The sequence below is a fragment of the Acartia tonsa genome, chromosome 7 (assembly GCF_053477335.1).
Source record: "Acartia tonsa isolate MP-2025a chromosome 7, ASM5347733v1, whole genome shotgun sequence".
Classification (NCBI taxonomy): Eukaryota; Metazoa; Arthropoda; class Copepoda; order Calanoida; family Acartiidae; genus Acartia; species Acartia tonsa.
This window is the reverse complement of record NC_137266.1, coordinates 25,403,427-25,426,795: the sequence shown is the minus strand read 5'-3', so window position 1 is coordinate 25,426,795 and position 23,369 is coordinate 25,403,427. Positions and strand designations below refer to the sequence as shown.

General features: G+C 34.9%; 1 protein-coding gene across 1 annotated transcript; it reads right to left on the bottom strand.

Annotated features, from left to right (window-relative positions):
- Positions 1 to 1,233: 1,233 nt before the first annotated feature.
- Positions 1,234 to 22,783, bottom strand: LOC145324226 (uncharacterized). The gene is made up of 13 exons (XM_080166849.1): positions 22,635 to 22,783; positions 22,242 to 22,288; positions 21,361 to 21,434; positions 21,058 to 21,104; positions 20,534 to 20,623; positions 17,934 to 18,003; positions 16,838 to 17,025; positions 15,871 to 15,963; positions 15,578 to 15,639; positions 3,180 to 3,303; positions 2,684 to 2,800; positions 2,311 to 2,418; positions 1,234 to 1,734 (listed from the first exon to the last, which is right to left on the bottom strand). Exons 1-13 carry the CDS (start codon positions 22,738 to 22,740, stop codon positions 1,556 to 1,558), a joined length of 1,305 nt encoding a protein of 434 aa, XP_080022975.1. The 5' UTR covers positions 22,741 to 22,783; the 3' UTR covers positions 1,234 to 1,555.
- Positions 22,784 to 23,369: the final 586 nt, after the last annotated feature.

Here is a 23,369-nt window from a genome sequence, read left to right as displayed (position 1 = left end):
AGAAATTGTATAAAATTAGAATATTAATCAAGCATCCTTACCAAGGAGGAGAAGAACAGCGGTGCTTTAATTAAGAACATGAGGCTAAGACCCTAGAAGTCTCTAGAAGCACTCAATGTTGTTTTTTTTAGGGGGGGGGGGAGATATTTCAATTGTATAATTTTTTAAATAAAAAATTGTAGGGGTTAATTGTTTTCATTGGGATATTTATCTTGGGAGTGTAGCTCCCAGGACCTATGAAAAGCTACACTATAAAGGAGAGCCATATCGGTTAAGCGGTAAGCAAGGTCCTTTGGTACAGACAGACCGACACTAAGACGCATATCCTGACACATATCTCAACCCCTTAATTACAAGATATCCTTAACACAATTGCATAAGATAGACTTAGATGAACAATTAATTTATGGTACATTGTTCTATCCCTGTAACCATGAGTACTTCTACTGACAACATAACCTTTTCTCATAAATTGCTTAGTGCACTTTACTCTCTTTTTTTAATCACTTTAAAAATCAATTTAAAATATTTTTTCTCTCATAAAAATCAAAGCATTTCATGACAAAAAAGTGACATCCAATTTTCAACCAAATATCTTTAAAAGCAACCGAGAAAATAATAGATAGATTGGTGATAGATTGACATAAAGAATCATAAATGTTTTTTTCCCACTATATGATCATATGCCATTGGGGCAAATATTTGTTTTCTTAAATTACTTGTTAAAACCATTGGTTTGGAATGTCGTCTTACGAGTTTAAATTTTAATATATTTTTTTTCTTTAGAAGCAACAACTACAAATTATATTCTTACAATATATTATTACTAAGTTAAGAAATGCTACAATATCACTTATAAGATTGCAATATTTTATATACATACAAAATTTAAGGCAAAAGATTTTAACTCACAAACAAAATGTGAACTTATTTAGAAGACGAAGAAAATCCCTCAAAAAATCAGCATGTTACGTCATAAAAACGAGGGATTATCTTTTTTAGGGGTTTTCTTTCCCACTCCTCCTCTCCTCATCCCTCATTTTATGACGTTATTGAGGGACTTTCTTCGTCTTCACTTATTTATCATCCTTGTTTGTATACAAATTCTAGAAATATTCTTTTAAGGCGTATAATAAGTGGTAAAATGATTTTTTCTTGATGAAATGATGAAAACATGAATTTAACCTATAAATTTAATCTACAGAAGGGGTAATTTTGTTCATCATCATTAGAATTAATCTTCAATTGTCTTATCCTTTAAGATCCCTGTTAATTTTAATAATGTTTCATGCTTGGATATTCATGGTTTTTGGTCTAACATTAAGCTGTATGAATTTAATAATATTAAAGCATTTTCTCGTATTCATTCGAATCCGGTGGATAGGAACCGGTTCTCATCCATACGAAAAAACTATGTCTAGCATCGTATTATATCCAGCTTTTTACGAATATAAAAATGCTCAATCATGAGATTTAATCTTATAATTGTACATTCTATATCCGCGGAAAGCTGTTTATAATACGATGCGATAAATAACTATTATCACATTTTGTGTTAAAGCATCAAATCACATTTCTCTTGAGTAAAATAGAACTCCTCCGTGTCGCAGCACATCTGACTGGGAGATCTGGCATCACTGTTGACAATATTGATATCAGCACCAGCACCAACAAGAGAGGAAACAAGAGAGACAGAGTCACTATCAACACAAGCTAGGCCAAGAGCTGTGTAACCTGGATTTTAATTAGTAGGTTAGTTCTGAGTTATTATTAACACAATTTTTGCTATGTCTAGTTTTTAAAATCATTTTTTTGTGTTAAAAGACATTTTTAGGTTTCAAATAGCACAAATGGAAAAATTCAAACACAGCAATTTAAGTTTTAAAAAATCATATCAAACATTTAATGAATTTAAACTTAATTTAAAATCCTTGGTAATTAATTGGGCATATAAACAACCCTTCTCCTAATGTTGAAACAAAAATGAAAATGAGGCGTGGAATAGATTTTTGGTTTTATTTTATTTAGATTTGGTTATATATGGTACTGGGTAGCTACACAGGATTAGGGCACCCGCAGAAGTTAGGAATAAAAGAAATATCCCACCCCACCCCCCCCCCTTTATTTCTAATTGTTTTTAAACATTGAGGTTTCAGAGCTCGACAGGCAATTTGAAAGCATCAATTTATCTATAAAAAGAATTTTAGAAGAAAAAAAGACTATTTTGTTTTCTTTTCAAGATCTTTTTTTTGAGACAGACAGAAAGACACCAATTCTGCTTAAATACTTTTGAAAATATCTTTTACTTACCTTCTAGATCTTGGCTGTTAATAAGACTTGGGTTCTTTTCAACTATCATGTTCACCACTTCAGGTGTCTTGGCAATATGCAGAGAATTTCTTCCATAATATTCATCTGATTTCAACACAACAATTTAATATTGGAAAGAAAATTTGGATAAAGTTTAGAATCAGGAATTGAGGGAACTTTGGACTGTTAATAACACTTGAACCCAAAGTTTTATGATAATGTTTTCTAAATTATTGGCTGAGATATTTGGTAATTTTTATTAAATTTGATTAGTAGGCTCCTAATGTTGAGAGTCCAGACGTTCCAGCAAATATTCTTCATTTGGAAAAGGGTAATTTTTTATATCATAATTGGGGATTTAATTGTGTTCCTGTTTCAGCAGGATCAGCTCCAAACTCAAGTAGAACAGCAATAATCTTGTTAAAATCATTGACATCATCATACTTGGATTCTTCATAGCTGTACAGCAGAGCATACAAAGCTGTTTCACCTGAAATTTTAGTAATATTGAGAAATAAGAACTGAATTTTTAACCATTTTACAATAATTTCTCCCCTCCTAATACAAAAATTAAATTACGTTGAAGACCACCAAACAATCAAGATGTTTTGTTTGTCTGTGTGTCGGTCTGTCAATCAGTCCGAAACCCTATGGGAGAAATGTGATTTTCTCGGATGCTTTTTAGGATAGATAGCTAAAATTTTCAGTAAAGATTCATGAGACCGTTTTCTTTTTTAAACAAATAATCATTTGTTCCATAACTTGTCTGTTCGTTTATCGGTTGTTTTTTTTGCTTTGCTCATTATGGATGTTGTCATCCTTGTTTTAGATCTTATTGGTCAACAACTTAAGTTACTTGTAATTAATACCTTCCATTGACTTGATATTGACTAGATCTGGATTAGCTGTAAGAATCAGTCTTGCTACTTCAGCATCTCTCACGTGATGGAGAACAGTTTCACCATATTCGTTGATTACATCAACAAGGTTTCTATTAACATTATTTCTACTAATTTGCAATAATAAATTAATAATATTGTACATCCTTTAGTACAAAGTAGTAAGGTTTTTGTCTGAAGCTTAAGATCTCAGAAAATATATAAATTTAGGAACCTATATAAATGTCTTGGGATGGTTTATGGCTATTTTTCTCACCTCCACCATATTTGCCGAGAGGCTTGAGATGAAACAACTAGTATTTTAAAAAGAAACCACAAAATGAATTATAATTGAACAATTATAAAATTTTGGCATATATTGTCAAGAAATAACAATCTAAATTTCAGCATATGCTTTTTAGAAATTCAGTATTCTAAGAATGTACAAAAATCTTTCGGGTATAGTCCTTTCCATGACATCGCTCCATATGGGGCGATGATTTTAATTGATCGCCTCTTATGACATGGGGCGATGTGATGGCTCCTTGAAAGGAGCGATTTAATAGCCCCTTATAACAAGAGGCGATGTTATGACTCCTTGAAAGGAGCGATTTAATAGCCCCTTGCCCTAAGAGGCGATTAAATGATCCTTTATCGCTCCTTTATCGCCCCTTCTAAAGAGGAGATGATATGTCCTCTTATCCCAAGGGGCTATTTAATTAAATATCGCCTCTTCATGGCCCCTTCACTATTATATATATCTCAGTCCCTTGATGGCCCCTACATCGCTCCTACATCGCCCCTTCATCGCTCCTCCATCGCTCCTTCTCCAAATTTATATTACATTGTACTTTGATGGCCCCTACATCGCCCCTCCATCGCTCCTACATCGCCCCTTCATCGCTCCTTCTTCAAATTTATATTACATTGTACTTTGATGGCCCCTACATCGCCCCTCCATCGCTCCTACATCGCCCCTCCATCGCTCCTACATCGCCCCTCCATCGCTCCTACATCGCCCCTTCATCGCTCCTTCTTCAAATTTATATTACATTGTACTGTGATGGCCCCTACATCGCTCCTACATCGCTCCTTCATCTCTCCTACATCGCCCCTTCATCGCTTCTTCTCCAAATTTATATTACATTGCAACTTGATGGCCCCTACATCGCTCCTTCATCGCTCCTACATCGCTCCTTCATCGCTCCTTCTCCAAATTTATATTAAATTGTACTGTGATGGCCCCTACATCGCTCCTACATCGCCCCTTCATCGCTCCTTCTACAAATTTATATTACATTGCAACTTGATGGCCCCTACATCGCTCCTACATCGCTCCTACATCGCTCCTCCATCGCCCCTTCATCGCTCCTTCTCCAAATTTATATTACATTGCAACTTGATGGCCCATACATCGCTCCTACATCGCTCCTCCATCGCCCCTTCATCGCTCCTTCTCCAAATTTATATAACATTGCAACTTGATGGCCCCTACATCGCTGCTACATCGCTCCTCCATCGCTCCTACATCGCCCCTTCATCGCTCCTTCCACAAATTTATATTACATTGTACTTTGATGGCCCCTACATCTCTCCTCCATCGCTCCTCCATCGCCCCTTAATAGCCCCTTACCTTAATTTATATAAAAAAAGCCCCTACATAGCCTCTCCATCGCCCCTTAATAGCTCCTTACCTTAATTTATATAACATAGCCCCTACATAGCCTCTCCATCGCCCCTTAATAGCCCCTTATCTTAATTTATATAACAAAGCCCCTACATAGCCTCTCAATCGCCCCTAATAGCCCCTTACCTTTATTTATATAACAAAGCTCCTACATAGCCTCTCCATCGCCCCTTAATAGTCCCTTACCTTAATTTATATAACATAGCTCTTACATAGCCTCTCAATCGCCCCTTAAAAGCCCATTACCTTAATTTATATAACATAGCCCCTACATAGCCTCTCCATCGCCCCTTACCTTAATTTATATAACATAGCCCCTACATAGCCTCTCCATCGCCCCTTAATAGCTCCTTACCTTAATTTATATAACATAGCCCCTACATAGCCTCTCCATCGCCCCTTAATAGCCCCTTACCTTAATTTATATAACATAGCCTCTACATAGCCTCTCCATCGCCCCTTATTAGCCCCTTACCTTAATTTATATAACATAGCCCTACATAGCCTCTCCATCGCCCCTTAATAGCCCCTTACCTTAATTTATATAGCATAGCCCCTACATAGCCTCTCCATCGCCCCTTAATAGCCTCTTACCTTAATTTATATAATCCTTACCTTAATATATATAACATAGCCCCTACATAGCCTCTCCATCGCCCCTAAATAGCCCCTTACCCTAATTTATATAACATAGCCCCTACATAGCCTCTCCATCGCCCCTTACCTTAATTTATATAACATAGCCCCTACATAGCCTCTCCATCGCCCCTTACCTTAATTTATATAACATAGCCCCTACATAGCCTCTCCATCGCCCCTTAATAGCCCCTTACCTTAATTTATATAGCATAGCCCCTACATAGCCTCTCCATCGCCCCTTAATAGCCCCTTACCTTAATTTATATAACATAGCCCTACATAGCCTCTCCATCGCCCCTTAATAGCCCCTTACCTTAATTTATATAGCATAGCCCCTACATAGCCTCTCCATCGCCCCTTAATAGCCTCTTACCTTAATTTATATAATCCTTACCTTAATATATATAACATAGCCCCTACATAGCCTCTCCATCGCCCCTAAATAGCCCCTTACCCTAATTTATATAACATAGCCCCTACATAGCCTCTCCATCGCCCCTTAATAGCCCCTTACCTTAATTTATATAACATAGCCTCTACATAGCCTCTCCATCGCCCCTTAATAGCCCCTTACCTTAATTTATATAACATAGCCCTACATAGCCTCTCCATCGCCCCTTAATAGCCCCTTACCTTAATTTATATAGCATAGCCCCTACATAGCCTCTCCATCGCCCCTTAATAGCCTCTTACCTTAATTTATATAATCCTTACCTTAATATATATAACATAGTCCCTACATAGCCTCTCCATCGCCCCTAAATAGCCCCTTACCCTAATTTATATAACATAGCCCCTACATAGCCTCTCCATCGCCCCTTAATAGCCCCTTACCTTAATTTATATAGCATAGCCCCTACATAGCCTCTCCATCGCCCCTTAATAGCCCCTTACCTTAATTTATATAACATAGCCCTACATAGCCTCTCCATCGCCCCTTAATAGCCCCTTACCTTAATTTATATAGCATAGCCCCTACATAGCCTCTCCATCGCCCCTTAATAGCCTCTTACCTTAATTTATATAATCCTTACCTTAATATATATAACATAGCCCCTACATAGCCTCTCCATCGCCCCTAAATAGCCCCTTACCCTAATTTATATAACATAGCCCCTACATAGCCTCTCCATCGCCCCTTAATAGCCCCTTACCTTAATTTATATAACATAGCCTCTACATAGCCTCTCCATCGCCCCTTAATAGCCCCTTACCTTAATTTATATAACATAGCCCTACATAGCCTCTCCATCGCCCCTTAATAGCCCCTTACCTTAATTTATATAGCATAGCCCCTACATAGCCTCTCCATCGCCCCTTAATAGCCTCTTACCTTAATTTATATAATCCTTACCTTAATATATATAACATAGTCCCTACATAGCCTCTCCATCGCCCCTAAATAGCCCCTTACCCTAATTTATATAACATAGCCCCTACATAGCCTCTCCATCGCCCCTTAATAGCTCCTTACCTTAATTTATATAACACAGCCCCTACATAGCCTCTCCATCGCCCCTTAATAGCCCCTTACCTTAATTTATATAACATAGCCTCTACATAGCCTCTCCATCGCCCCTTAATAGCCCCTTACCTTAATTTACATAACATAGCCCTACATAGCCTCTCCATCGCCCCTTAATAGCTCCTTACCTTAATTTATATAGCATAGCCCCTACATAGCCTCTCCATCGCCCCTTAATAGCCTCTTACCTTAATTTATATAATCCTTACCTTAATATATATAACATAGCCCCTACATAGCCTCTCCATCGCCCCTAAATAGCCCCTTACCCTAATTTATATAACATAGCCCCTACATAGCCTCTCCATCGCCCCTTAATAGCCTCTTACCTTAATTTATATAACATAGGCCCTACAAAGCATCTCCATCGCCCCTTAATAGCCCCTTACCTTAATTATATAACATAGCCCCTACATAGCCTCTCCATCGCCCCTTAATAGCCTCTTACCTTAATTTATATAACATAGCCCCTTCATAGCCTCTTCATCGCCCCTTACCTTAATTTATATAACATAGGCCCTTTATGGCTCCTGTACAGCCTCTGTAATTGTATTGCCCCTTCATTATAGAAGGTAGGGCATTAAGGTAAGGAAGGAATGTGACCCTCTACAGTTTTAAATTTAAGTTTTAAAAGGATGACAACATTTATAAAAGCAAAGCTCTGAAACGGTAGAAAAAAGTTTAATGAACATTAATAATGTAGAGTGTCAGAACTGAATAGTCAGAACATAAATTTAAAATTCGAAACAAAATTGTAAGTAAATTTATTGAGAAATTGCTTACATGCAGGAAAATGCTTAAGGACGTACTCACATTTTTTGGACTTGATTATAGATATGATTCGCTTATAACATTCTATTTTGTTGTCCTAGGAATCAGTATCCCAGAAATCAGATTAATCGGATAATTTTGATACATAAAAATTTAATAATTAGTATGCTTAAAATGGACGTACGGATATTCTGATAATGATTATAGACTTTCTAAATCGTACCTTTCTACTACAGGAATCACATGCCTAAATTAACGAAAATAGCTAACCGTTACAGACGTACGGACTGATCCTTAATATAGAAAAGCTTTGCTTTTAAAAAGTTAAAAAGATTTTTTGAGGGGATTGGGTAATAATTTTCTTGGGTTGAATTTTCTGGGAGGGTGGAGATACCCTCCCTCGAAATAATTATAAACCCTCTATGAACTTAAAAGAAGCTTCACTGTAAAGGAGAACCATATAGGTTCAGCGGTTAGCTTTTCTACAGACAAAAAAAAGATTACTACTTTATATAATAGGTTATGAAAAAGGAAAAAAAAGCAAGATAACAAGGATAACAACATTCACAAAAGCAAAGCTCTAAAATCAGGAGGTCAAACATAAATTTTGTTAAAATTAGCGTAAATCTATAATACAAAGTAGAATGATGTCTGTCCATCAATCTGTCTGTCTGTCCCTCTGTCTGTCCGTCTGTCAGTCCTTAAGATCTCAGTAACCACTGGACCGATTATATTCTACTATTCAGGGAATATACCTACTGGTCCTGTGGTGGTTTTAGGCTATTTTCTTTGGGGGTGGGATACCCCCAACCCCCCAAAAACAAAAAAATCCCCCCCCCATTTTTTTTTTGCTGAAGATTTTCTTGGTCCTATTACGAATTTCGCCAAAAAAAATTTTTATCACCTCTTGGGGCAAAGCCCCTAGAGGCTAGGGGCGAATCTGCTAGTATAGAATATAGTAAAAGGGCATAATTTTATTTTTAGTATTTGATTATAATACTAAACCTTGTTGTCCTAAGAAACATTACTCCAAAACCCAGATGAATGGGACAATGATATTATACAAAAAAATGGACGTACATACTTTCTAGTAATGAATATAGTATTGTACCCAACTGTTATAGAAATCATTCTGCAAAGTTTGAAATCGATAGGATATTTATAACATGTCTAAATTAAAGAAAATGGCGTCAAACCGTTTGGACGTACGGACAAACCAATCCTTACTATAGAAAAGTTTCGCATTTAAAAAGGAAAATTATAATGAAAATATAATGAATTAATAAAATAAATATAAATAATATAATAACATAATGAAATAAAGAAAAAAGAATAAACTAAGAGAATGAAATTTTTTAGTTAAATAGAATATTGAATAAGGATCATATAATGGACAAACAGACAAAGTAAGTTATAGAGCAGACTTTAAGAGAATATGCTATTACTCAAAGATTATCACGAAACCTAAGTCTTTTGAAGCATAATTGAGAGACAGACAAAATAATTTATAGACTGGATATACATATGTCATGGGAATATTCACTAAAAATCTCAACAGTCTATCTTTAACAATAGCAGAGAAAACCACATGCTTAACTTAATGAGAAGAGCAATGACGAAAGGACTAACCCTAATTGTAGAAAAGTCTGTCTTTTAACAAAAAAAAGTATTTTTTTTGGTCTGAAGCTTAAAAATTTCATAAACTGACTAAATTCTCCATTTAAGGGAAGCTTCACATAGGTCATGGGATGGTTTTTTGCTTTTTCATTTTCAGATTTAAGCCCCTAATTGGTTTAGGCTATTTTTCTGCCTCCTTACATTAAAAAGAGCGCAGCTGCAAGTGAATAAGAAAAGAGAAATATAAAAGAAGAATACATATTATCCTATTATATAAAGTAGTAAAACATAAACAAACGTTGGAGTGGACAAACCTAGGAATGGGACAATCATCTGAGTGGACATTGCTTATGTAAAACGCAGGAGTGCCTTTTATTTTATTTATAAGATAAAAATCTTTCAAAACAAAAAAAAATCTTGAATATCTTTTCTCACAGACTGAAATTTTAAAATCAGTCTAACAGTTTTCCAAAGTAGGTAAGTTCTATCGAAAGGCAAAGGTTTGAAACAGATAGAACATTTCATTAAACTAAAACATATTTTTTTCTCACATTGTTTACAACTGTCAAATATGTTTTTTTATATGCCTAACCCCTGCAGGGGGCTTATTTGTATATTTATATCTTAACCTAACCTAACCTGTGTAGAAATAACTAAACAAATGTTGTTGAAACCTAATTTTTAAGATATTATAGACACTTCTGCGTTTTACTTATATAATGTCCACTCCGACATTTGTCCGAAACATCCTGCGTTTGTCCACGTTAATAAGGCTTTCTGTTCTGAAACTTAAGATCTCAATAACTACTAAACAGATTGGGCTTTCTATTTCAGGTAAGCTTAATATTTGTCTTGTAATGGCTTTAGGCTATTTTATTTTAAGTCGAGGGATGGTTTTAGGCTATTCTATTTTAAGTCCTGGGAAGGTTTTAGGCTTTAATTCATTCCCCTTTGAATACAGAGCCAATAGATGCTGGGGGCGTAGCCGCTAGTCGATATACAAAGTTTTTTTTTGTCTGTAGCAAAGGATCTCGTTTGCTGCTAAACCGATATGATGTATGTCTGTCTGTCTATACCGTAGGATCTTGCTAACCGCTGAGTCCTGAGATGATTTTAAGATAGTTTATTTTTTTTCCTTATAATAAAATAACAGGATATTTGTCCATAAAAAGCGAAGCAATATCTTAATTTTTGTTGTTGGAACTGTTATTCAGTTGATTATACCAAGGATCTAAAGGAATAAGACAATGGCCGATAAATTTTTATCCATCCCTAATAACGATACACAAAATTGCAACACTACAACCAAAATATGACAAAAGTCCCCAAAGTTTTGAGCCAACGAATAAGAAAACTTCATTATAAAACTTTGGAGACTATTGTAAAAATTGCCTAATGTTTCCTTTCTCCCTGAGATTATACAGACTATCCTTAAACTAATATTTACATTAACGTAACAGGATGTTTATCAGTATCAACTGAACCGATATGCTTCTCCTTTACATTGAAGCTTATTTTACTCGCAGGAAAAGTTTTCATTTTGGGGAGGGGACCAACACTTTCAGCCCCCGGAAGGTATCACTTCCCTTAAATTCTTAACCTTCCCCCTCCCCCCCCTCTCCACCACATCTATTCATTAAAGTACTCCTAGGGTCATCTATGGGATTAGCCGTTAGTGACTTAAAAATAATTCAAGTGCAATGATATATTTACCAAATTAATACGATAATTTTGTATACATTTTTTATGAAAAAAAATTATTTTGCCAAAGGCAGCCAAAAAATAAGCAGCAAATATTTCAAAAATGCTCTGATAATCAGAGATCTACAGGGATAAGACGATTGTCGATAAAATGATATATATACATATATACAGTGTGTTTTTTATGAGAACTTTTTTGAAAGCAATTTTACCTTACTTATAGTTATCAGAATTTAATGATTAATGGCTTATTCTCTTCTTTTTTATAACCTTTAATAGAAAAGCAAAAAATATTTCAGTTTTTATTCAAAAAGTACAGTAAATTAAAAAATTTAAAACTTAGGTGTCAACATCTAAAAATGGTTTTAGTGCATTTTTCTTATAATCTACCTTTGCAAGAATGGCTGCAAAACGCTTCAAAGTTGAGATATAGAGCTAAAAATTTAAATAGATACTATTTGTGACATGTACTAGAACATTTTGAAATTTGAAGGCCATATCTCAACCAGGGAGGGAATACTGGCCCCCCAATGTACTCCCTCTATTCTTGGAAAGGGTAGAAGATTTGAGCATAAGAAAAATGCGCTAAAACCATTTCTCGTATTCATTTGAATCCGGTGGATAGGAACCGGTTCTCATCCATACGAAAAAACTATGTCTAGCATCGTATTATATCCAGCTTTCTACGAATATAGAGATGTACAATCATAAGATTAAACCCAGTTTTTTTAGCCGGTGCCTTCGGCACCTCGGGCCTAAAAAAACTAGTTTTAATCTCATAATTGTACTTTTTATATCCGCGGAAAGCCGTTTATAATACTATGCGAGAAATAACTATTTTAGATGTTGACACCCATGTTTTGAAATTTTGAATTTACTGTACTTTTTAAATAAAAACTGAAATATTTTTTTGCTTTTCTGTTAATGGTTATAAAAAACGAAGAGAATAAGCCATTACTCATTAAATTCTGATAACTATAAGTAGGGTAAAATTGCTTTCACAAATGCTCTCATAAAAAAAAACACTGTATATATATGTATGTTTATATATTAATTATTCCCATTGATGATTCACAAAATTACCCCTTCTTTAGTTTAGAATTAGTGGTTAAAACATTTAGACACTCAACTTAATGAACTAAACAATCACAAAACAATAAAAAGTCCCCAAGGTTGTTAATCTAACGAATAAGAAAACGGTATTATAAAACTTTGGAGACTAGACAGCACTCTTGGATAAGCCAACTTATAACACTTTGGGAACTATCCTAATCCTCCCTGGCGAAATGACAATGAGATTTTTTGGTAAATTTGTGGCAAACTTTATACTTAATAAATTAGCACTTGCCAAAATTATACTGGAGAGATATTTCATTGAAGGATAAATCTTTTTTTTTGCCCAAACTTTTCGTCAGCCAATAATAACAGATAAGTTAAACATTGTAAAAATAATATAGTAACTTAACTCGAGTTGTCAACGGCAGAAATTAGGTCCTGAGATGGTTTTAGGCCTGGAAAGGTTTATAACAATTTTATCTGTATTTCTTAAAATAAATTAACAGAATCTTTGTCTGTATGTATGAATGTCTGTCTGTACCGAAGGATCTTGCTAACCGCTGAACCAATATGGTTCTCCTTTACAGTGAAGATTCCTATAGGTCCTGAGATCGTTCTCTTTAATAGGGTAGCTTCTCATAGGTCCTGGGGAGGTTAATAACTATTTTATTTTAATCCTTATAATAAAGTAACAGGATCTTTGTCTGTATGTATGTAGAGGCTATGTTATATAAATTAAGGTAAGGGGCTTTTAAGTGGCGATGGAGGGCTATTAAGGGGCGATGGAGAGGCTATGTTATATAAATTAAGGTAAGGAGCTATTAAGGGGCGATGGAGAGGCTATGTAGCGGCTATTTTATATAAATTAAGGTAAAGGACTATTAAGGGGCGATGGAGAGGCTATGTAGGGGCTATGTTATATAAATTAAGGTAAGGGGCTATTAAGGGGCGATGGAGAGGCTATTTAGGGGCTATTTTATATAAATTAAGGTAAAGGACTATTAAGGGGCGATGGAGAGGCTATGTAGGGGCTATGTTATATAAATTAAGGTAAGGGGCTATTAAGGGGCGATGGAGAGGCTATTTAGGGGCTATGTTATATAAATTCGGGTAAGGGGCTATTAAGGGGCGATGGGGAGGCTATGTAGGAGCTATGTTATATAATTAAGGTAAGGGGATATTAAGGGGCGATGGAGAGGCTATGTAGAGGCTATGTTACATAATTAAGGTAAGAGGCTATTATGGGGCGATGGAGAGGCTATGTAGGAGCTTTGTTATATAGATTAAGGTAAGGGGCTATTAAGGGGCGATGGAGAGGCTTTGTAGGGGCTATGTTATATAGATTAGGGTAAGGGGCTATTAAGGGGCGATGGAGAGGCTATATAGGGGCTATGTTATATAAATTAAGGTAAGAGGCTATTAAGGGGCGATTGAGAGGCTATGTAGGGGCTATGTTACATAATTAAGGTAAGGGGCTATTAAGGGGCGATGGAGAGGCTATATAGGAGCTTTGTTATATAAATTTAGGTAAGGGGCTATTAAGGGGCGATGGAGAGGCTATGTAGGGGCAATGTTATATAATTAAATTAAGTGGCTATTAAGGGGCGATAGAGAGGCCATATAGGAGCTTTGTTATATAAATTAAGGTAAGGGGCTATTAAGGGGCGATGTAGGGGCCATCAAGTTGCAATGTAATATAAATTTGGAGAAGGAGCAATGAAGGGGCGATATAGGAGCGATGAAGGAGCGATGGAGGAGCGATGTAGGGGCCATCAAGTTGCAATGTAATATAAATTTGGAGAAGGAGCGATGAAGGGGCGATGTAGGAGCGATGAAGGAGCAATGTAGGAGCAATGTAGGGGCCATCACAGTACAATTTAATATAAATTTGGAGAAGGAGCGATGAAGGAGCGTTGTAGGAGCGATGGAGGGGCGATGTAGGAGCGATGGAGGGGCGATGTAGGGGCCATCAAAGTACAATGTAATATAAATTTAGAGAAGGAGCGATGAAGGGGCGATGTAGGAGCGATGAAGGAGCGATGTAGGAGCGATGTAGGAGCGATGTAGGAGCGATGTAGGGGCCATCACAGTACAATTTAATATAAATTTGGAGAAGGAGCGATGAAGGAGCAATGTAGGAGCGATGGAGGGGCGATGTAGGAGCGATGGAGGGGCGATGTAGGAGCCATCAAAGTACAATGTAATATAAATATCAAGAAGGAGAGATGAAGGAGCGATGTAAGGGGATGGAGGAGCGATGTAGGGGCCATGGAGGAGCGATGTAGGGGCGATGGAGGAGCGATGTAGGGGCGATGGAGGAGCGATGCAGGGGCGATGGAGGAGCGATGTAAGGGCCATCAAAGTAAGTACAATGTAATATAAATTTCAAGAAGGAGAGATGAAGGAGCGATGTAGGGGCCATGGAGGAGCGATGTAGGGGCGATGGAGGAGCGATGTAGGGGCCATCAAAGTACAATGTAATATAAATATCAAGAAGGAGAGATGAAGGAGCGATGTAGGGGCGATGTAGGAGCGATGAAGGGGCGATGGAGGAGCGATGTAGGGGCCATCAAAGTACAATGTAATATAAATTTCAAGAAGGAGAGATGAAGGAGCGATGTAGGGGCGATGTAGGAGCGATGAAGGGGCCATGGAGGAGCGATGTAGGGGCCATCAAAGTACAATGTAATATAAATTTCAAGAAGGAGAGATGAAGGAGCGATGTAGGGGCGATGGAGGAGCGATGAAGGGGCGATGGAGGAGCGATGTAGGGGCCATCAAAGTACAATGTAATATAAATTTCAAGAAGGAGAGATGAAGGAGCGATGTAGGGGCGATGTATGAGCGATGTAGGGGCGATGGAGGAGCGATGTAGGGGCCATCAAAGTACAATGTAATATAAAATTCAAGAATTAGAGATGAAGGAGCGATGTAGGGGCGATGTAGGGGCGATGTAGGGGCCATCAAAGTACAATTTAATATAAATTTCAAGAAGGAGAGATGAAGGAGCGATGTAGGGGCGATGAAGGAGCGATGAAGGGGCACTGGAGGTAAAGGACTATGGAGGGGCGATGGAGAGGCTATGAAGGAGCCATCATGGGGCTATAGTATAGCCTCTTATCATAAGAGGCGATATTAACGCCCCTTCAAAGGAGCTATTAAGAGGCCATGAAGGAGCTATAGCATAGCCTCTTATCATAAGAGGCGATATGAACGCTCCTTAAAAGGGGCTATCACATCGCTCCATATGATAAGAGGCTATGCTATAGCTCCTTGAAGGAGCTATAGAAAATCATCGCCCCATATGGAGCGATGTCATGGAAAGGACTATACCCAATCTTTCTATAGAAATGTAAAAGTGTTTCAAAAAAAAGTAGAAATAAATTTATTCCTGTTATATTTCATCAGAAGCTGGGCAATCTGTAAGCTTCTTGCATAGTTGAGTGCTGAATCTCCTAAATTATAAAATGTTTATTGTAGGAGTTGAAGAGAAAGGAAAAGAAGAAAGAAATAAAAGCTACAGACAGAGAAAAAAGAGATAGTAAATTTTTTGTATGTATATCTTAATGGACTGTTTGTATTAGCATTTCGGAATACAGTTGGAGCTTAACACTTATAGAGTATCTTCGATAAAAAAACTTAAAGAAATATAATTATTTATAAGAAAAAGGCACACAGATTTTTACCGTCATTTGTAACAGCATATACCAGGTTAGGATTCTTCATGAGGAGTAATTCTACAATCTCAGCTGATCTTGCTGTATGGACAGGGGTAAATCCTAATAATAGTCCAAGGGTGTTATTTATTGATATGGCAAAGTTTGAAGATAAATAATTAAATTATGAAGATATTAGATTAATGACTGAATAATAAGTTTAAAGTAATAGTAGTGAATAAAATGATTTTCATAGTCATGAACTTCAATGGATGATAATCAGAAGTTGAAACTTTGACAAATGCTTTAAGAAGTTAGTCAAAACAATGTTAAAATAGCATTTAAAGATCAATAATAAGTTGATATACTAGTAAAAGTTCTTAGTACCTAGAGAAAAAACAGTTATATCTATTTTTGTTTTTACAATTTTGGACTCCTAAGCATTTCATAAAGATTAAAGTTCATGAAATAATTATTTTTGGTATTTTTTTATGACATGAGTTGTTGAATTAGATAATACAGTTTTGGAAATTAGGAGATACTAGGAATTAGGAATAGTATTAGGAAAAGTAGAAAAGGAAATAAAAATTGTTACCTTATAGGATTATTTTACCTACATTCTTACACTTACACAACATATTATTGCTGAAATCTGCAGGAAAGGATTTGGGTTAGGATTTAAATTTAGTTTAATACCTACCAACCTACAAGTTTAGTAGAAATATTAGGAGAGGTTAAAGGTTAGGAAACATAAAAATATAATTTTGACTTTTTTATTTAAAATAATAAAAAATAGGAAGTATTTATGGTCACAAATTAAATCGGTCTTTTAAAAATTAGAAAAGGAAATAATAAATTTAGAATCCATAAATCAATTATCATTTGTTTTAAATATTATAGTAGGTAACATAGCCTAAAATAAAAAGAAATATTATATAAAGATTAAAATATTTTAGAATAAATAAATAAATAGAAGTATAAGTGGTTTTATATTAACCTGTAGCATCAACCATATTGACAAGATCAGGATCCTGCTTGATCAAAACTCTGGCAATATCAACATCCTTGGCTGTATGTAGAGCAGTACCCATGTAATCATTCTTCATGTTTATAAGATTTGGTTCTGTAGCCAATAAGAGTTCAGCAATGTCAGCTGATCTGGCTGTATGCAGAGCTGTGTCCATACTGAAAAAAAATATAAATCAGCTGATTTGGCTGTATGCAGTGCTGTGTCCATACTACAAAATATTATATATCAGCTGATCTGGCTGTATGCAGGGCTGTTTCCATACTACAAAATATTATATATCAGCTGATCTGGTGGTATACAGGGCTGTGTCCATACTATAAAAAACCATACATCAGCTGATTTAGCTGTATGCATGGCTGTGTCCATAATATAAAATATTAGAAATCAGCTGATCTGGGTGTATGCAGGGCTGTGTCCATACTACAAAATATTATATATCAGCTGATCTGGCTGTATGCAGGGCTGTTTCCATACTACAAAATATTATATATCAGCTGATCTGGTGGTATACAGGGCTGTGTCCATACTATAAAAAATCATACATCAGCTGATTTAGCTGTATGCATGGCTGTGTCCATAATATAAAATATTAGAAATCAGCTGATCTGGGTGTATGCAGGGCTGTGTCCATACTACAAAATATTAAATATCAGCTGATCTGGTGGTATACAGGGCTGTGTCCATACTATAAAAAAATAAATATCAGCTGATTTAGCTGTATTCAGGGCTGTGCCCATACTACCGAACATTATATATAGGCTGATCTTAAAATGTATAGAAAACCTACAACAATAGATATAGATTATATGTGGATATTATTACAAGGGAAAAATGTCATCAATTTAGGTTGCTAATGTGGGCATCACTTATTGGTCCGTTCGTTCATACAGTAGGAGCTGGGATTGATTGGAGTAAAACAGGTTGATGAGGGGCATTGTATTTTACTTTATTAGAGTACATGATAATCTGGTGTAAGATCCAAGTGAAAATAAATCCATTCATTTAAATATCAGGTTGATAAAGTTATATCCTACTTACTCTTATCAAGTATGTAAATTTTTACCTTGTACTAGTTTGGTTGATAAGTTCAGGATCACGATCAAGGAGGGCTTTAGCAACTTCCACTGTTCTTGCTAAATAAAAGACCAACAAAATTTTATATTAGTTTTTCCCAAATTTTTGTATCAATTTAAGTTTTCATGTATTTAATTTACTATAAAATAAAGATAGAAATTTTTTTACATTTCAATGATGAATTCTTTGCTATTCGTAAATAAAGGTCACTGTTGATATCATATCTTTGAGTTATTATTTTTTTATTAAAGGACGCCTGCAAGAAATAACACGCTTTAACTGCTGAAAGACTGCCACAAGAAGACCCAATACCCCAAATTTAAAGCCTTCAGCTTCAATAACAAAAAAGTTCTAGGCATTTCAAAATAGCATTTTATGTACAATGGAATTGTTGAAAGATTTCCAATGCTCATAAAAGAAAAAAACAATATTAAATTACGTCGCCTAGACACAAAATTATAACCTTATCTTTGTCAGAAACTTAGATTGCATGTAACTAATTATATCTTTACAATAAAAACACCACATTTCATAGTCAAAATCTATGAAAAAAATTCGATTTAAATTGCATTTTTAAACGAAAATCATAGCGGAAACAAAGGGGTAAACTAATACAAGCTTAGCTGTGATTGGTTGTTAAGCTGATTCAGCCTCCTGATTGGCTACAGTACATTCGGTACAACGCAAGTAAAACTTAATTTTTTTTAATGATTTGGCTATAAAAATGGGTATTTTTATTGTAAAAATATAATTAGTTACTGGAAACCTAAATTTTTGACAAAAATAAGCTTATAATTTTGTTTCTAGGCCACGTAGTTTAATTTCAAAGTTTTCAACATGAGCATTGCAATTCTTTCAAAATTTTCATTGTACATAAAATGTCATTTTAAAATGCCTAGAACTTTTTTGTTATAGAAGCTGAAGGCTTCAAATTTGGGGTATTTGGTCTACTTGTGGCAGTCTTTCAGCAGTTAAAGCGTGGTATTTCTTGCAGGCTTCCTTTAATAAGTGGGTTTCACTTAAAGCATATTTTTTAAATAAAGAGGGATGGTAGTCAGTATTTTTAACCGGAGTGGGGACAAAACACCTAATTTAAAAATGCCTAACTAAAAATGCCTAACTAAAAACACCTAAGTTTAAAAATACCTAATGTTAAAAACACCTACGTTAAAAACACCTAATTTAAAAACACCTAATTTATAAATGCCTAATTTAAAAATGCCTAACTAAAAATGCCTAACTAAAAAAAACCTAATTTTAAAAATGTCTAATTTTAAAAATGCCTAATTTAAAAATACCTAATTCTAAACTATCTAAACGCCTAATTTAGAAATGCCTAATTCTAAAATATCAAAATACTTAAAATTTTGAAAACATTAATCCAATGGCTGATTGTTCTTGCTGAAGGATCTTGCTAGTCGATGAACCAATTTTGGTTCATCTTTACAATGAAGCTTCCAGTATGTCATGGGATGGTTTATATAAGGTTGGGAAGGTCTTGGAAGGTTACCAACACCTTCCAATGAGAAATCGCCCTTTAAAAAATCCCCCCCTCCGTTTTTTAATATTTCTTCAATCTTTCTTTATAAAACTAGAACGAAAATGGGGGATGATCAACTACCACCCCCCAAGAAAAAAAAAGCGACGCTATGGCTACTTAGGGAAGAAAATAATAAAAATTGAAATTCATTTGTTTCCTTGTCCTTCAACCTTTGAAATTCTGGAGGGGGGGGGGTCTAAAACCCCAAACCATTTAGGAGGGGGTATTTACCCCCTCCCTAAACAATTTTGGTGGGGTAAATACCCGCCCCCCCAAAAAAAAATAAAAATCTCTAACAAAAATTTTTTTTCTTCGCTTTGCGCGCATTTATAACACTAAATATTTAATAATTTAAATTACCCCCCCAAAAAATTTTACCTCGGGGGTAAATTTTGGGGGGGGTAAACAAAATTTACCCCTGCCAACAGATTTCAAGGGGGTAATTACCCCCCCAAGCAAATTTTACCCCTGGGGTAAAAATTTTTGGGGGGGATAAAAATTAACCCCTCCTAAAAATGAATTATCCCCCCCCTTTAAAAAATTTTACCCCCCCCTCAAAAAAAAAGCTTGGACGCCCCTGCTCTAGGGAGCGTATCTGGTTTAATGTATTTAAGATATGCTTAAAATTAGGTTTTTTTAAATTAGGTATTTTAAAATTAGGTATTTTTAAACTTAGGTATTTATAGTTAGGTGTTTATAAAATTAGGCATTTTTAAAATTAGGTGTTTTGTCACATTAGGCATTTTTAAAATTAGGTATTTTTAAATTAGACATTTTTAAATTAGGTATTTTTAAATTAGGTGTTTTGTCACATTAGACATTTATAAAATTAGGCATTTTTAAATTAGGTATTTTTAAATTAGGTGTTTTGTCCCCACTCCTTTTTAACCTGTGGTACCATAACACAGCACAGTGGGGCTACACTTTACTCATTATAATAATTCCAACTTAATGTAAAACAATAACACACAAAAAACTACCCAAATTCTTACTCTTAATTTAATGTGCTTTGATAGGTAAACCAACCCAATAATTGTAATTAAAGGAACCTGTGTGGAGAGGTGTAAATTCAAAACCACTAACAATAGAACTCAAACTGGGATCATTCTCCAACAGAAGGGTCACAATTTCACTGTTTCCTAAAGAAATATAATTAGTTAGATGCATTTTTAGCTTTGAGAAAATTTGATCTGATCACAATAAATTTTTCGTTCATTAACACTTTAACCTTGCATTACATTTTTGCAATAATTGACCTAATATAATAATGTCTAATATCTTAATTTATTTGCTTTAATGGATTATTAGATTGAAACACTGTAGTGAGAAAGGGTTAAATAATTGTATCTCACCATCGCAACTGTCTTGTGCAACCTTCCTTTTGGGTCATTGAAAATCAACCAATGGTGTCGCTTATATTTATTAACACAGCTAAGTAGCAGAAAATCATTTAGAAGCAGACAAAAGAGGTCTTTTAAAAATGAAGGGAGGTAGTTGTCTGTATATACATCTATTATATAGATCTGTTTATGGATTTAACAAAAATTTAAATCAAAGATGGTTCATTACTTACCTGCTACATGGAGAGCTGTAAAGTTACACTCTTGGAGATCCAAATCTGTTTAGAAGCTAATCATGCTTAAGTCAAATGATAAAATAAGTAATAATATAATGACCCAAAACTGGAAAATGTCTATTACAACAGTAAATAAAATTGTTTTAAAATGTTTAGACATCATTGTTTAATGCTAGTGTGGTTTTGAATTTTTAAAGTCAGTCATAAACTTAGAAGATGATGTGATTTTGTTTCATTTGGCAGAACATACCCAATTTATATAGTATCTGCTCTAAAAACAATGCTTAGCATAATTTTCCTTTGAAGAAAGAGTAGACAGGTTCACATTCTTGTATGTAGCTAGTATCTACACCAGCAAGAAGCATTCCCTTCACCTAGGAATAGAAATTATTATTACAATAATGCAGGGATAGGACAATGTATGATATATTGATGTACAAGGTTCACATTCTTGTATGTAGCTAGTATCTACACCAGCAAGAAGCATTCCCTTCACCTAGGAATAGAAATTATTATTACAATAATGCAGGGATAGGACAATGTATGATATATTGATGTACAAGGTTCACATTCTTGTATGAAGCTGGTATCTACACCAGCAAGAAGCATTCCCTTCACCTAGGAATAGAAATTATTATTACAGTAATGCAGGGATAGGACAATGTGAGATATATTGATGTACAAGGTTCACATTCTTGTATGTTGCTGGTATCTACACCAGCAAGAAGCATTCCCTTCACCTGGAAACAGAAATTATTATTACAGTAATGCAGGGATAAGACAATGTACTTTTTAAAAAATTGCACCTTTTTATATTAAAATTATTGGTTAAAAATTTTGGACACTTAAGGATTGAAGCAACCAAACACTGTTTCATAAAAGTGCCCAAAGTTCTTAATCTAAGAAATAAGACCAAGAGGTTAAAAAATTTTGGGACAAGGGCTATTCAAAAAAGATTTAACCTTCTTTCTTTGATTAAAATAGGAGGAGTAAAGAGTTGTTGATTAATTACAACTGAATTGCACTCTATCTCACATTGTTAAGAGATATTCTATTCCAAAAACAATCTTATCTCTCAATAGAAATCATCCATTTCTGATTTAATTACTTATTACACATTACTCTTGTTTGTCTGTTATTGATGTGCTCCTTATACATAATAGTACTTATTTGATTAATACCTGACAAGTGTTGCCAGATTTACTGGCCATGTATAAATCCTCTCCACCTAAAACAAACAAATAATAATGTTGATAAAATCACGAAACCTCTCAATCCCATTGTTTTGATAATTTTAACTATACATCCAAACTTTACGATTTCAAACCTTTAAGGGTAATTTTGTTTATCATCATTGGGGATGTATGTAGTATGTATATCAATTTATAGTCCAATTGTCTTATCCCTTAAGATCCCTGCGAACTGGCGGACTTACATAATCATAGACTAAAAGCTCATTGGTAAGCCATCAATCTGAAGTAACCAATTTAAAATCTAATGTACCGACAGACCAACGGGAAAAAGTTATTATTTTTATCAAAGTTTTGTTTGAAATTTCAACAAAACAAACTTACTTGGATTTTCAGGAATATTGCAGGATGAGTCAACAAGGCCACTGGCTGGGCTGATAATGAACAACAACACACCAAACATTGTAAGTTTATTAATCTTCATTTTCATCTAAATATTGTATAAAACAAGGATGACAACTTCCATAAAAACGAAGCACTGAAACAGTAGGACAAACGGACATTAACACTTATATAGTGTCAGAACTGAATAATCAGAATATAAATGTATAAGAGTTGAAGCAAAATTGTAAGTAAATTAGTTGAAAAATTGCTTTATACAGGATAATGTTAATGGACATACTTACATATTTAGGACTTGATTATAGAGTTACTTCGCTTCTAACATTATACTTTGTTGTCCCAGGAATCAATATACCAAAAATCAGATCAATCGGATGATTAGATCACATAAAAATTTGTTGTTAAAAAAGTAAAAAAAATCCACATGTTTAAAATGGACGTACGGACATTTTGGTAATGATTATAGAGTTGCTACGCTTTATAAATAGTACCTAACTACTAAAGGAATCACCATGCAAAATTTGAAATCGATAGGACAATTCTAACATGCCTAAATTAACGAAAAAAGCTATCCGTTACGGACGGACGGACGGACCGACCCTAATTATAGAAAAGCTTCGCTTTTAAAAAACTTTACTATGAGTTAGGTATATTCTCTGGGTTTATTAAAATGATTATATAAAGTTTCGAAACCTAACAACAGAATATGTAATGCAA